General features: G+C 41.0%; 1 protein-coding gene across 1 annotated transcript in view; it reads right to left on the bottom strand.

Annotated features, from left to right (window-relative positions):
- Positions 1-1,059: 1,059 nt before the first annotated feature.
- Positions 1,060-16,245, bottom strand: part of apc2 (APC regulator of WNT signaling pathway 2) — a 246,097-nt gene continuing 230,911 nt past the window's right edge. The window contains exons 14-15 of the mRNA XM_073068331.1: positions 15,824-16,038; positions 1,060-11,342 (exon numbers count right to left, since the gene is read on the bottom strand). Coding sequence (XP_072924432.1) covers positions 5,555-11,342; positions 15,824-16,038 — 6,003 coding nt within the window. The 3' untranslated portion in view covers positions 1,060-5,554. The remainder of the gene's footprint in view (positions 11,343-15,823; positions 16,039-16,245) is intronic.

Below are 16,245 nucleotides of genomic sequence, written 5' to 3' on the forward strand. Positions count from 1 at the left end.
CCCTCCCCACCATTGAACACATTTGCAATGCAGTTCTTGCGTTGTCACAGGAAGGCAGCATCCGTCATCAGGGACCCCCACCACCCAGGACATGCTCCCTTCTCACTGCTGCCACCAGGAAGAAGGTACAGGAGCCTCAGGACTTACACCATCAGGTTCAGGAACAGTTATTACCCCTCAGCCATCAGGCTCTGGAACCAGAGGAGATAACATCACTCAACTTCACTGAACTGTTCCCACAACTTGTTGACTCACTTTCATGGACCCTACATCTCACATTCTCAATATTTATTGCTTATTTTTTTAATGTCTTTTTCTTATCTTCCTTTTTGTATTTGTAGTTTGTTTCCCTTTGTACACTGCTTGTCTGTCCTAGAGGTTCGGTCTTTCAATGATTCTATTATGGTTATTGGGGTTGTATACATATACAGTCTCAGGGTTGTATATGGTGACATATATGTACTTTGATAATAACTTTACTTCGAACATTCAACTTTGAAGGTTGTAATTCCTGCAGGATTGTGTTGGAATCATCAGGAACTGAAGATTGTTGGAAGGGAAGGCAAACGACCATTGCAATGTGCATGAACTACTCAACACGTGGCAAAATTCATTGCCATTTTTATTTGCATTACCATCCAATGATTCTGTCATTTCTGCACCTGTGTACGCTCAGCAAACACAATTGTGCTTAGCAGTGATGTTCTCAAATGCGTTGCTTTGGCTCGTGTATGAAATTAGGGAACAACCACATATAACATCAACAACAACAACTTGCATTTGTGTTCTACCTTTAATGTAGTGAAATGTCTCAAGGCTTTCAATTGGAGAATTGTAAGGTAAAATTTGTAATTGAGCTGAAGGAGATTTAAGATATGTGATCAAAAGTGTAGCTAAAGAAGTGGGTTAAAAGAAGTGAGAGGTAGAAAAGCAAAGAGGTTTCAGAAGATAATGTCATGCTGTGCTCTCGGAAGACGGGACCCAGGTGCGGAGGAATGGCAGGCTTTCTCTGTCACAGAGGTTGCAATATGGTAAAAATATATACAAAAATACCACTAATAATCAGAATTATATTTTTAATGAGACAAACAATTGAAATACATGACTGTTATAAATATATACACCACAATTTTCGATATGCAAAAGTACCTATTTGCATATTTATTCAGTAAAAGTCCTTTGCCACGGCAGTGTTAAAATAGCATTGGGTGTTGTCCTGGGATTTCATTAGCCCAATGGCTTCCTCAGTAGCCAGACAATGCCATCTTCATTCTGTTTGCACAACATTTAAATACTTTTTCTGCCAGAGTCTGGTATTAGTTATACCAAAGAAAAACACACATAATACTTGTACTGTACATAATTGGCAATGTGTCAGTCATGCCTGTGTCGAAGATGAAATTTTGTCCTTCAAAATGAGCTCTCCAAAGGTTGAAGATAAACACCAATTATACATTTAAAGACTTCAGTTCCATTGCCATTGAAGCCAACTTAAAGAACTCGACAGGCCTAGGATGTCCATAACATGTTAAAGAAGGCATGTTTTAAGTGACTTATATTCAAACAAAGATCAACCATTTATGAATATCCAGGCAATTGATTTCGACTTTGAAAAATGCAGTCTTTAATAAAAGTATGATATCCATCTGTTTTGAAACCAGACACAGAAATACAAATCTACAACTCAATTCTTTCCCCAACAACTTTGTCTCCTGTAGAATTAAGTAGCAATATTCCAGTGAAGTGGGACAGTGAGAGACAAATGCTCAGATCTGATTTTTATACATGTTAAACACATTCCATTCTTGTATTCATATGACAACTGGATAATTGTACCTGTAGTGTCACAGAACATTTGGAAGAAGAGACATGAATTTGGTTACCTTAAAAAAAATTCCTGCAGCACAAGCTAAGAGACATGAAAATCAAATGGCTCCAGCTTCACCATTAACGGTACACTGACTGGTTTATGTAGGCAACTTAGAGTATAATTCTGAAATAAATATGGAATTGAATTGACATAAAAATGACAAAATATAACAGGAAGTACAGTTTTATGGACAATGGTTGCATTCACAAATGAATGTTAACACATTATGATTAGTGAACAAGGAAATACTGGTTAATTCTGAACATTAGGTACAAGTAAATTAGACTCTACTGTGATGCCATTACAACTCTCATTGCATACACTTATACAGGAAGGGAGTCACTTGGGCAAGAATGCAGTGGAAACATACAACAGTTATTAGGTACCTCCTGTACTTATAAAGCGGCCACTGAGTCTTCTGCTGCTGTAGCCCATCCACTTCAAGGTTTGAATTGTTTTGCATTCAGAGATGCTCTTCTGCACACCGCTGTTGTAACACATGGTTATTTGAGTTACTGTCACCTTCCTGTCAGCTTGAAGCAATTTAACTGTTATCCTCTGACCTCTCTCATTAACAATGTGTTTTCACCCACAGAACTGACACTCACTGGATTCTTTTTTTGTTTTTCACACCATTCTCTGTTAACTCTAGAGACCGTTGTGCATGAAAATCCCAGGAGATCAACAGTTTCTAAGATACTCAAACCACCCTGTCTGGCACCAACAGTCATTCAATGGTCAAAGTCACTTCGATCACATTTCTTCTGCATTCTGATATTTGATGTGAACCTCTAGACCATATCTGCATGGTTTTATACATTGAGTTACTGCCACATGATTGGCTGATTAAATATTTGCATTAATAAGAAGGTGTACTTAATAAAGCGGTCACTGAGTGTAGAATTAAATTCTTGTTGAAGTCAATGGAGAACATCAGGAGAGATGATATTTACCCTACGTATTCTCTTTATCCACAGATCGAAGTAGTTTCCCATAATATGTGTATCTTTGCGCTACAGGCAATAAAATATACAATTAGCATGGGAAAATTGATCAGATTAGTAGTTTCAATAAACTACTGTTAAAATAGCCAATGATCCAAGCTTACTTTGTGCATGTAATATTCCAGTAAACTATGTGTGTTGAGTGTATAAAAGATACAGCTATTGGTTTAATAAAGATAATGGCCTTTGCATTCATTTAAATTGAGTGAAATTGATCCTGTTACATTATCCCTAGGAAAACACAAGCTTCTTTAATGATACCATTGCTGCGGTTTTGCTGTACATATTTATGGTAAAGATGCAAGGTAAGTCCTTGAATTGATTAACCAAACAAAAGCTGACAAGATTCTATGGAACATTGACTTTACACCATCTTTAGTGTCATATAAATGCAGATTCAATTTGGGAACAAAATGCATTCAGTATCGTACTTTCCATTCAAATGTGTTGGGTTATAATTATCTTAATTACCTGCGCTAAATTGCTTAAGAAAATAAAATCTGTTCTTTTAGTGCCTTATTATGGTCTCTCAGATCACACACAGTTAATTAGTTTGAAGTGCAGTGAACCCTGAGTGAGCGAGCCATTTTGCATTCAGCAAGAGATGAGCATTCTGTTTATCTGTTTTGGCAATGTTAGGCTCTTCCTTGTACCACAAGAACTTTAACCCCTGCTAGTAACTAAGCCGGGGCATCAAAGGTTACAGGGAGAAGGCAGGAGAATGGAGTTGAGAGAGATAATAAATCAGCCGTGGTGGAATGGTGGAGCAGGCTTAATGGACCAAATGGTTTGATTCTGCTCCAGGTCTTATGGTCTTAAACAGTTTGCTATCTGGGTTAGATAAGGAATCTGTTAAACCTTCATATAATCATCTGCTCACAGGTCCATTTGCAAACTTATGCCTCTTAAATATAAATATCACTACAAAGATACTGATTTTAATTCCTTTTAAATGAAAAATATCAGTTTTATCTTTAGATATTTAGCACTTTCCTTTTGAAATAACAATGGATGGTTGATAGTCCTTGGTCAAAGTTTGATTATGCTATTACATTTCCTACTAAGTCCCAAGCTTTAACTGTGAACCATTTGACATTCTCAGTGAAATTTTCTGCATATTGTGATGAGGAATGGTGAGGTTACATCTAAGGACGTTAGGGAGGTGGCAGGGTGGGTTGCATAGGATGAAGTCTTCAATAAGCAAGAGCACCAAATAATTGGAGTTCAGCATTTAGATCATTCCATGATGCTGAACTGGATGCTAAAACACAGTGTGACCATCAGTACAATTATTTCCCACTACAGCCCCCTTCTTTGCCTCTTTGAAGGACAGTCACTAACAAGAAGATTTCCAGGTATTACCTGTTGAGAACCCTTACATCTGTAAGTGAAGACAACGAGTGTAAATTGTAAATGCAAGAGGATGAACACAGCACAGATCCCTTCATTCTGGTTTTCTGAACTCTATGAACTGATTTAAATGCAACTTCAGATTGAAACTGTTCTTTGGATAAAACTATCTGTTTGTATCCCTGTCATTTATAATTGCCTTATATGAATGTAAACCAGACAGCACAACATCACAAGGGGAGATAAACTAATCCTTACAACTTTGTAACATTAGACATAAAGAAAAGAAAAACTTCAATTAAACACCTTGAATAAAATCACAAGAAGTAAGTTTCATTAAAAAACTTAAGTTGATAGGGTCCTTTTTAGAATCCTGTTTTTGTGTGTTGATGATTGTCTGTTGATTATGTACATGGAACGAATTATTAATGTTTTTTTATTCAGTATTTGCTCTGAGTTTGTTTGTCCTGCTTGTTTGTAAGCTGCCCGGTCAGAAAGTGCCACTTTGTAAGAGGAGGCAAGTACAGGCTTCTATTGAGGTCAAACAAAGTGCTCATTCCTCATTTCCCTCCTTCCACTTCTACAGTCCTGGCTGGAAAAGACTAATTCTTTAACTAGTTCTCCAATAATATTAGTTCTCCAGTAATCAAATGGTACAGATGTATTTGGCAAACCTAAGTTTTTTTCTGACTTAACTTTGATCTTAACAGACAAACAAATTCTTTATAGATACATTGGTCCTTCAAAAACTGTTAATATAAGTTGGAAATATTCATTGAATCTGCAACAATTATTTCACATTTACAAATATGATTAGCTTTATATATACGTATATATAGATTTTAATTATCTTTGTTCCTGAAGGAACTCAATTATGAACTCCTCAGAATCTCTGATTAATCATGTGTGTTAGCCACCTAACTAGTTAACTAATATTTTCAGAGGCCAACTTGCGCTGAGACTGATCAAAGTTTGCATGACACCTTATCCTTGGAACAATGCCTTTTCTTATATTCACAAGTGCAAATGAATCACTTGCTGCTGTGTATCACCATTTGTTGCAGTCAACTAATAGTAACAGGTGAGTGTTAACTTTGTAGATAATGTCACAGGTGGAGGTACTTCACCTTGTAACCTCTTCCAGTCGATTGATAATCCATAATAAGATGGGTGATGGTAGAACTAAAGTATATGATGCATGCATTTTGTACCTCAATTAAAGCTGTGCTTGGTGTACGTTTATGGATGAATGCACCATTGATAGATTTTACCACTCAAAGTGAAAAAATGCAAAACAATCAAGTACTTAAGCCATTATTCCATTTGGCTTTCAGCTTTGCACCTTAGCCACTGTTTTCTCATTAATAATAGGTGCTCGAATCTGAGGTGGCTGGAGAGATCCACTGTCTGATTTTATTGTCTTGGGGCTGGGTATATAATTGAAAGGAGTCACTCGAGCGGCTCTACTTGGAGAGCCATGTCGACTAGAATTGAAATGCATATGACTTGGGGCTGTAGTGTGGCTCTCAGTCTCAGAGGATGTGGTTATATTGTTCCTCATAAGTAACACTGCATCAGGTTCCTGTTCGGCTGAGTGGATGCCATATATAGTCTCTAAGCTTTTCCCAATAAATGGCCTGCTCCTGGTATTCCTGGGAATAGCTTGTTGAAGGTGAGGGACAAGGTCCAATGTGGGTGATGTGCTTGAATTTGTTTTTGTAATTGGAAAATCTTCAGTCTGCACGAAAGCATCACTGGTTCTCGTTTCCATGGCTCCCATTTTGCCTGGCAGTTGCTCAGATTCTGATTTATTAACCAGTGCCATTGCAGAAGGTGGGAGAGAGTTGCTGAGAAAATATGGAATGTCTTCATCTTTGATTCTTCGCCATGTTCCCTTTAAGCTGGGCTGGTTCTTTCTCAGCTGTTGTTCGTTTTGTTTGGCAAGTCTCCCAGCTCTTTGCGGTTCCTCTTCGCTCCTGGTCTTGTCACTGGACTCTGATGACGCTGAGCGAATGGAAGATGGACTTGCTGCCCGCTGTAACACGTTGATGTGAGGGGAAGATGAATATCGTTTAAAGTGCTCATTCTTCCAGGCCACACTGTTTTTCACAGGGAGCCTTGAGGGGCTTTCTGAGCTTGGTCTCCTCAACAGCTTCTCATTCCGGAGTGCTGGTTCTTTGCATACGACCTTGCGTTCATTCACATTCATGTTAGAGACTGGTTTGGCAACCTTTAGGCCCTGGCACTGTGTAGAACGCAAGACAGCTGCCTGAAAATCTGATTTGCTTCTCCTTGGTGATGCAGACTGAGACAATGATGAGACTGACTCAGATGAAGAAGCTTCAGACTTCTGCCTCTTGAGAAGGCCGGGGGACTCCTTGATGAATGTCAGCTGGCGCACAAAGTTGGACTTATCTGATTCACTTCCACTTGACTTTGCTGAGGACATCCTCACCAGGTCCAGCCTGTTTGGAGGCACGACCTTCTTCGAATCTTGGTTCTTATTTGGCGTGGCAGTATCATTCCTTTGAGAGGTCAGCAGTTTTTTCACTGGAGTTACTTGCTTACATGGTACCTGACTGTTTGATGTTTGGACTGGTGACCTTTGAGTGACTTTCCCTGATGATGGAGATCTAATATTTGGAGTGGAAGGCAAGGAAGTGACTTGAGGTCTCGGTTTCTGGTCAATTTTATTGATGCTGGTTTTTGTTACATTTGCTCCTTGTTTATTGGACTGTACCGATGTTGTTAAATTCCTCTGGGGCTGCCTGGATGGTGTTGAATTCCTTGATGATCCCCTCGAAGGACCCCTTGGTATTCTTGCAGGTGGAGTTACACTTCGTTTTAGTAGGGTTGTGTCAGCTTTCTCTGTTGTTTGTCCAGGTCTATGCAAGCTTCGAGACCTAAAAGTCTGGTTAGTATTTTTGCTAGGGGTGTTGTTCTTAGGTATTGCTTTCTTTGAAGAAAGGCTGGCATTATTGGACTTTTTCAACATATCAGGCATGTAAATCACGGTCCTTCCTCTGAAGATCACAGGTAAGCTTACTGCCCGGGATGGTTGCTTAGGTATGTTTGAACCTCTGTTAGTGTTGGAGGATTTACCTGCAGTTGCTTTGTGATCATTTACTTTCTTCCCTTCCTTAGCAGCACACTCGGCACCCTCTAAGTCGTGGGTTTGCTCTTTCTGTGTCCTTTTCTTGTCTTTCCTCTCAAGCGTAAAGTGGAGTGTTGACCCAATGGACAACCCTGACACAAACGATAGAATAGAATCCGATTCTGAGGAAGGTTCCCTTGAAAGACAGGCTGCCGCCTGATGCAAACTGGTGACTATGGAATTGGCACCTTCTTGAATAGCTTTCCACTCGATACTTTCCAGGTCAGGAGACGTCAGATCTGACAATGAGCTGCAAAGGTCTTGGCTTGTATCGTTCCTCTGCTGCAAATCCCAGGCAACATTCACGCCGGTGTGAGTTTGTGCATTACCCTTTTGGCTTTGCTTTGTAGACTTCTCAGATTTCTGCTTTGAAGAATGCTTCCTCTTCTTTGGCATTGCTGAGCTGATGCATTTCTGCAGGAGATCATCTTCAGAATCGTAACTCAGTGAGCTTGGGGAGCTATCCCTTGTTGTCGGCATGGATGAGTATCCATTGCTGAAAGATTTGGAAGTGGAATTTTGAGACTTTTTCCTCGATTTTACAAACGACTTGCGAGTCTTCGTTTGAAAGTCCTCCAACTCCATGTCACTCAGGGAGCTCAGCGAGGAACTAAAGGAGAAGCAAAGTGGACTTTCATCTGTAATTAGCGCCCGCTCATTCTTACTGATTACATCAGCATTTTTGAACTTTGTAGTTGTCTTATAGTTGTGGTTTGGTTCATTCTTTGTTTCTAAGTTTTGGTTGATGACATTTTCCTCATACTCATTTTTCAGCCCGTTTTTCTGTTTTGTGACACCTAACCTATCTAAAGATTCATTCTCATAAAAGCAATAAACAGCCTCTTCAGTAGGTGTAGTGTGGCGCATGGACTGAAAGGCATAGTTTCCATGAATGTATTCTCCACCAGAAATGTCCATTCTTTGCTCACCATCATCTGCACTCTTACAATTGTCTTCCTTTTTATCCAATTTCACCAGGTGCCTTGGTGTACTTTGTTCCTTCCTTAAGACCTTTGCAGTCAACCCTGACTGGAATCCAGGCACATTGTGGCTTTGACACTGTTGCAGAGGTAGAGAGTTCTGATTTCTTTTGGGAACCTCCCTTTGGTTGACATTAAAATGCGATTGAGCTCTTGGGATTGAGCTGGAATGGGGACACACTTCATTTCTATTTAGATTATATTTATTCCCTTGTTCAAGGCTTTTGTCATGCATTCTGATCGATATTGGTACTTCTAGGTCATCAGTGTTGCGTCCTTCTGCAGGAATCAGTTCTCTTCTCTCAGTTATTTCAGGTTGAACTTTTGCCATGGTGGGTGACTCCCTTTGAGGATACTCCAGTGTCTCGTCACTGAGGGAGGCAGAACTGGAAAAGTTGACCGGCGTACCTTCGACAGAATCTGAGTATGAGGAATCTTCTCTGAGGGTGTCACTTTTGGAGGTACTGTGCCCAGCTGGATCTAGCTGAGGATGGGCTGGCAATAGCATGTAAACGGGCAGCTGAAGTGACTTCTTCGATTGCAAGACTTGAGTGGACAAGCCGGAAATGAGTGAGGTCTTCACTTTTCTAAACTTGGTTGGCATCGCCGAGTTTATACATTCTTTCAGGATTTCAATGTCGTCATCAGAGTTCTCCAAGATGCTATCCAACTTGTCGGCCTTCTCCATTCCATCAGCGCTCCGTTCCTCCCTGATGTCTTCCCTCTTTTCTTGTGCCAGACAGTTGAAACAGCTCTTTTCTTGGAGAAGAGGCATCAACTTTAGTTCAATATCTTTCTGTATATAGGGCTCATGAAGGGTGAGCGCACTTAGGCTTGACGCACACGAGAAGTTTTCATTCGGTTTCTCCAGCGTGAAATACAACATTGTGTCAATGTCTGGAGGAAGTTGGAAACGCTCCTTGAATTCATTGATATCCATGTGCTTCTTCATCTCACTGTCCCATTGGTTATTGGCTTGGCTGGCATCTTTTTCCAATTGGTCCAGCAATGGTGTTTTACTTCTACTCGGAGGCATGGTTTGCCCGGGGCTGTCGGGTAAATCACTAGGACTGATTGTACCACTTACCATTTCACTGCAGGGGTCACTTTGAATGGAACTGACTATTGATGGACTTTCAAAGCTTCCAAGTGAACTAACTGAACTACACCGGCTTAAAACCAGCGGGGTTTCTTGCAAATAATTGTCTGACGGACTCGAAGGGCTGGAATCCATATTTCTGGAGGCGGCTCGTTTCCTTATCAAAAACTTCTCATGCTTTGGACAAGGTATTTCAATAGGCTGGGATACAATGCTAAAGGAATGATCACTGGACTTGAGTTGCATCTCGTCTGTGGCAATAGACTCATCACTTATAGGCTTTTCGGCCGTCAGCGGTGATTCTTTCTCTATGCCAATTATTTCCAGGGAAGAATCACTGTCAACATCATTTTCACTACCAATTTGTACATCCAGAGCATTTTCAGCAGACGATAGGGATGACAATGAACTGCAACGTGAAAAGCAAATTGGGGTATCTTCCACACAGTAAGTTTGTAAAGTTTCCTGGTCATTGGAGACTGGTGTACAAGCAGATGTGCTGGAGAGGCCTTGACTCAAATCTCTAGTACTCTGGGAAAGTCCGGGATGCACCCATGCCTGTTTCCTGCTCGATGAACTCTGAGGAGTCAGGGAATTTCCTGGGCTTGGGCTAGGACTGCTTCTTGTAGTGACCGAAGGCATGTGGGTCCTTTCATAAAGGGGTGAAAATTGTTTCTTGCTTATCTCATCAGCTTTTCTTAGCCCCCAGACATCATTCCATGAGGTATTGGATTCTCTGGAACTTGGCTGTCCATCAGAATCTTTTCTATCCATCTGATGGCTCTCTCCATTCTTTAGGTCCAGATTAGTCGGTCTTTTCTGATACATAGGAAGTTCTTCCTTCTGCTCTGTACTTGAGGGTTCCTTCGATGAGCTCATTTGACTTTTAGTGTCACGTTCACCAGTGCTATTAGAACATTCCAGACTATCACTTGACAAGTTGGCGTAGTCTGTCCTAGCACCCAAGATGCCTTGCATTTTCCCACGAGTATCCCGTCTCCCTAAGTTCACAGTGTCTGCAAGGTGACGGGGTGATGAAGACTTTGTCCTGGGTTCATTCAGGTCATCTAAGGCAGACTGCCAGTCGAGGCACTGATCCTCTGAGCTAAGGCTAAAGCTGTCCTCTGAGGAGGTGTGCATGTTTGACATATCTTCCACTATCTTGTCAATTCTGGCCACCGTGGTGGATATTTGGTTGACCAGTCTCTCCGCAGCGATCGACACATTGTCAGTGGCAGGATTGAATTTCTGAGCATCCATTTGTTTCCCGTCAAGATCCCTTTCTGACTCTGAGCATCTTCCAGTACTACGGCACCGGGACACGGCTTGCCCTTGAAGGAAGGAGGAGTTCAGATACATGGACAACATGGACAGCCCTCCGGTTTCTAATCCAGTTGGTATATTGGGACCCTCATCATCATCAAAGCATCCAGAGTCCGAAGCATAGTCCTTGGCCAGACTTTCAATGTGCCTAAGTGGCTTGTTGATATTGGAATGCTTTGGGCTAAGTTTCTCAATGCTATCGAAAGTCTCTGTTAAATGTTTAGCATTGAGCTCGGCCTCCAGTGCTTTCTGCTTCCTCATGTACAAAGAGGGCATGCAAGAGCCCGGGGATATCATGGTAGTATCCTTGTACTTTGCTGGGCGGTTAGTCAACAGATTCCTCAGGGCAGCCGCACTTCCCATCGCTATCATCTTGTGTTTGGAATGGATCAGGTTCCTCAGCATGCTGACAGCCCCCAGGTCCCACAGTAGTTCCTGGTCCTTTGAATTTCGAGCTGAAAGGTTCCACAGGGTCCCACAAGCATTGCTGACAATGGTCAAACTGTGAGACTTCAGATGTTGCAGGAGGGTCTGCAGGCAGTTGTAGTCACGGAGAATTTGCCTAAAAGATAAAGTAAACAGAATGAGGGGTTTGAATTTTAATGGTACAACAGCTAGCAATCCAAAAGTGTTTACATTTTAAAGCAATGTTATGAAAGTGCAGGAATAGTCCATTTCTTAGAAACTTACAGCACAATAAGAGGCCATTCAGCCCACAGTGCCCATGTTACCTAGTAGGTCATGTGGTACTTTTAGTATGTGGTTAGGAGTTGTTTTATATCTCTACCACCATTTCAGGCAGTGAGTCTCATAGTCCGCCATTCACTGATAAGAGCAAATAAATTTTCCAGTTCCTGCCTAACTCTTCCAACAATTAACAATTCTTTGTCCTCTTGTTTCTATGTAAGGGATAATCATTGACAATTGTTCACCTTGGAAATATAAATTATACACCTCAGTCAAATTTTCCTTCAGTTTCCCTTATTCTAAAGAAAGCAACCTCAGACTTGCAGATCATTCCTCAGAATTATTAGTCTCCAGACCAGACAACGTCCTAGTAAATTTCTGCTGCACCTTCTTTGTTGTTTAAATAATGTTAAGGTTATGCATTAATTAAGGCCCGGGGTGGGAAACAATTATACCTCATATAACAGTGTAATATGTTCATGATATTTTACAGCAATTTCTTTAAAAGACTGAATTTTTTGTCAGACACAAGAGACTGCAGCTTCTGGAATCCAGAGAAACACAAACAAATGCTGAAGGAAACATTAAATGCTGGGTGAGCAGATAAAGAGACTTGACTCGAGACATCAGTTATCCATTTCCCTCCATTGAGCCATTGACTTCAGAATTTTATCATTTCACTGATTCTCCTTGATTTCAACGGAGAAGGTTACCAACAGCAGTGAGTCAAGTGAGAGAACTGCATTCCTGAGAGTAATCTGAAGATTTTTATTATTTCTGCTTTTGCACTATCTGTAACTATTATATATTTACTCTAATCGATTTACTTACTTTTTCTATATTATCATGTATTGCATTGTACTGCTGCCGTAAAGTCAACAAATTTCAGAACATATGCCAGTGATAATAAACCTGATTCTGGTTCTGATTGTCACATTTAATTATCCATGTGCTGGAATCCTGAACTTATTGTTAATGTAATTCCAACCACAAAATCTGGTCAATTGTTAGGAATATTTAGATTTTTAAGGGGCATGACATGAGACACGATTAGACAGAACTTAATAATACACACAAAATGCTGGAGGAAATCAGCATGAATAATGACTGAAATAGACTTTTATTTTCTGAATGCTTTCCAACAAGCTGTTTATTGCTTTATTTTCAATTCAATCGCATTGATATTCATGCCCTTTACATTTCCACTGTGCAGAAAAATCAAGTGACTCATTGGTCCCATGGATAAATCTGTCTGGTGCAATACCTCTTTCCATTGAAGGGAACGTTGTAAAGCAAGCTCACTGTACCCTTTACACTGGTGTTGGGAGTATTACTGATAGCCTGGACCAGACTATTTATTGCTCAGGAGCCTATCTCTCTCTCTCTCTCTCTCTCTCTCTATATATATATATATATATATATATATATATATATATATATATATATATATACCATCCTGTATGCTACTAGCAAGAAATTACTTTAGGAATTTGATTTATATTCTCATGAGTCTCTGCACAGACCAAAATAGCAATCTGTTCACAGTAGATTTCAGTCCAGAATTGTACAGATAGCAGGTTTCAGTTTATATGAATATTTTCCTTTCCGCATCTAATAGACTACTCATGTTTAATTATCAGTTAATTAAGTAACATATGCTCTAAAACACTACTCATTACTGTGGGCCAGGTGAGAGTAGATAGTGTGGTGAACTACATATACCTGTCTGGACACGCCCCCCCCCCCGCTGACTGCTCCTGTGGCTCCTCCCACAGACCCCGGTATAAAGGCGATTGGAGGCACAGCCCCGGCCTCAGTCTCCAGGATGTTGTGTGGTGGTCATTTGCTGCTTGTTCTTTCTTCCAGCCTATATCTCGCCTCACGTCTCCGAGAGTTATTGATGATGCATCAGATAGTATTAGGTAGATCAACAGGGCTAGGACTAAATGGGCCAAAGGGCCTATTTCTGTGCTGTAGTGCTTAATGACTCTAACTCTAACCACCCAAACTTCTCTTAAGTTTGGCAAATTGTTATTGGTGTAGCAATGGCTCTATTACATACTAGAGAACATCTACAGATGCTGGAAATCCAATCAGCACACACAGCCTCAGCAGGCCAGGCAACATCTATGGAAAAGAGTACAGTCGACGTTTTGGGCCAAGACCCCTCAGCAGGCTTTATTGCGTTGTATTTTACAACATGGTATAACATAAATAGATCTTAAAACATAAAAAAGTCATATCTAAAAGCTCAATTGAGTATTATATTTCACTAATCTATTAATTGGTTTTATAAGTTGTGAGCATCATATGGAAGGCCCTTAAAAAGATGGTACTTGTTGCATAAAGTGAGGACATGTTATATTTGTTGGTACTTGAAGAAATCAACGATCTGAACCATCGAGCTGTCAGTTTGTGCTAAAATACTTGTGTAGTGTGAAGTTCAGTTAATAAAAAGAACAAAAACTTGGATTTCTGTCATCCTGTTCACAGCCTCAGGAGTTTTGGGGATTTACAGCCAATCAAGTACGACTCAGCAGCGTCACATTTATAATGTACTGAATGCAGCATCCAGTTTGCAGGTGGCAAGCTTAAACGAACGGTAATGTGAAGATAAACACAAGAGATTCTGCAGATGCTGGAAATCCAGAGCAATACACACCAGAGTGCTGGAGGAACTCAGCAGGTCAGGCAGCATTGATGGAGGGGAATAAGGAGCTGACGTTTCGGGCCGAGACCCTTCATCAGGACTGCATAATCTGAATGATCTGGAATGTGATGATGCCTAGATTTGGATTATGTGTTGTTGAAAGATACATGTGCATGCTAGATTATTCCAGGAGAACATTCCCACTGTTTTCTTTAAAAGAGGGTCATGGATCTTTTTATGCCTACCTGAGTGGGCAAAAGAAAGTTCAGTTCAATGGTCCATTTACACATAGGACCTCATGCATAGCAACTCTCCCATAGGATTGCTTTGGAATCTCAGACTAGAATTTTATGTTGGTATAACACCATAAGATACAGGACTGAAGTAGGCCATTTGGCTCATTGAGTCTGCTCTGCCATTGAACCATGGGCTGATCCAATTCTTCCAGCCATCCCCACTCCCCTGCCTTCACCCCATACCCTTTGATGCCCTGGCTAATCGAGAACCTACTTACCTCTGCCTTAAATATGCCCAATGACTTGGCCTCCACAGCCTCTCATGGCAACAAATTCCACAGATTTACCACCCTCTGGCTAAAGTAATTTCTCTGCATCTCAGTTCTAAATGGATGTCCTTCAATCCTGGAGTCGTGCCCTCTTGTCCTAGAATCCCCTATCATGGGAAATAACTTTGCCATATTTCACCTGTTCAGGCCTTTTAACATCTGGAATGTTTCTATGAGATATACCCCCCCCCCCCATTCTCCTGAACTCCAAGGAATACAGCCCAGGAGTTGCCATATGTTCCTCATACGGTAACCCTTTCATTCCTGGAATCATTCTTGTGCATCTTCTCTGAACCCTCTCCAATGTCAATATATCCTTTCTAAAATAAGGAGCCCAAAACTGCACACAATACTCCAAGTGTGACCTCACAAGTGCCTTATAGAGCCTCAAACATCACGTCCTGAATAGGGTCTGAATTCCCAAACGTGAGAGATTCTGCAGATGCTTGGAAACTTGAACAACACATGCAAAGTGCTGGAGGGGAGTAAACAGTCGAGGTTTTGGGCAAAGCCCCTTGATCAGGACTGGAAAGGAAGAGGACAGAAGCCAGAATAAACAAGTGGGGATCGGGACAGGATTACAAGCTGGCAGGTGATAGATGAGACCAGGTGAGCAGGAAGGTGGGTTGGTAGGGTAGGGGGTTGAAGTCTGAAGCTGGCAGGTCTTAGGTGGAAGAGGAAAATGGGCTGAGAAAAAAGGAAGCTAATAGGCATTGATAGTGGATCATAGAAGAAGGGGAAGGAGGAGGGTCACCATGAGGGAAGAGATGGGCAGGTGAGGATAAGAGAAAGGGTGAGAGAGAGAAAAAAGAATGGGTTATCTAAAAAGAGAGATGGGGAATTTACAAGAAGTTAGAGAAATTTATGTTCATGCCATCAAGTCAGAAGCCACCCAAATGGAATATGAGATGTTGCCCTTCCAACCTGAGTATGGCCTCATCATGGCAGTAGAGGAGTTTGCAGACGGGCATGTTGGAATGAGAAATAGAAAATAGAATTGAAATGAGTGGCCATTGGGAGATCCTGCCTTTTACGCCAGACACAGGTGAATTTACAAACCTTTGACTGTGGCTAATGTATTCAGACACTAGTTAACTGTACCACACAACCCTAACTTCCATTTTTAAGAAGATAATGTTACCTGTACTCTTCATTTGTTGCAATGAGACTGGAAATATTCCGTAGAATACCCCCACCACTCTCAATAATGGCAAGTGAATTGCTCTGACATTTATAGGTCAGAGTACCCACGAGGAAAATCAGTGCCCCTTCAACGGAACAGATTGCGACTTTGTTCTCAGTGCTGTGAGCTGACAGGTTCCAGAGGGCACTCAGCAGGCTCTTGAGTGTTGATTCCTTGAGAGAAACATGAAAACACAAAATTCAGAATGTGAACTCACAGAATCATGCAAGGCAGTAACATTCAATCCTCCATAGCTCGACCAGCCAGATCCACCCATAAAGCTTTTAGAAATCTCGGTGTTCTTGTTCTTATTACTCTTCTTAGAGCTTTATTCAAGCATTCGTTTTTTTGTCAACACAGGAGATGCTGCAGTTGCTGGA

The sequence above is a fragment of the Hemitrygon akajei genome, chromosome 16 (assembly GCF_048418815.1).
Source record: "Hemitrygon akajei chromosome 16, sHemAka1.3, whole genome shotgun sequence".
Taxonomy (NCBI): domain Eukaryota; kingdom Metazoa; phylum Chordata; class Chondrichthyes; order Myliobatiformes; family Dasyatidae; genus Hemitrygon; species Hemitrygon akajei.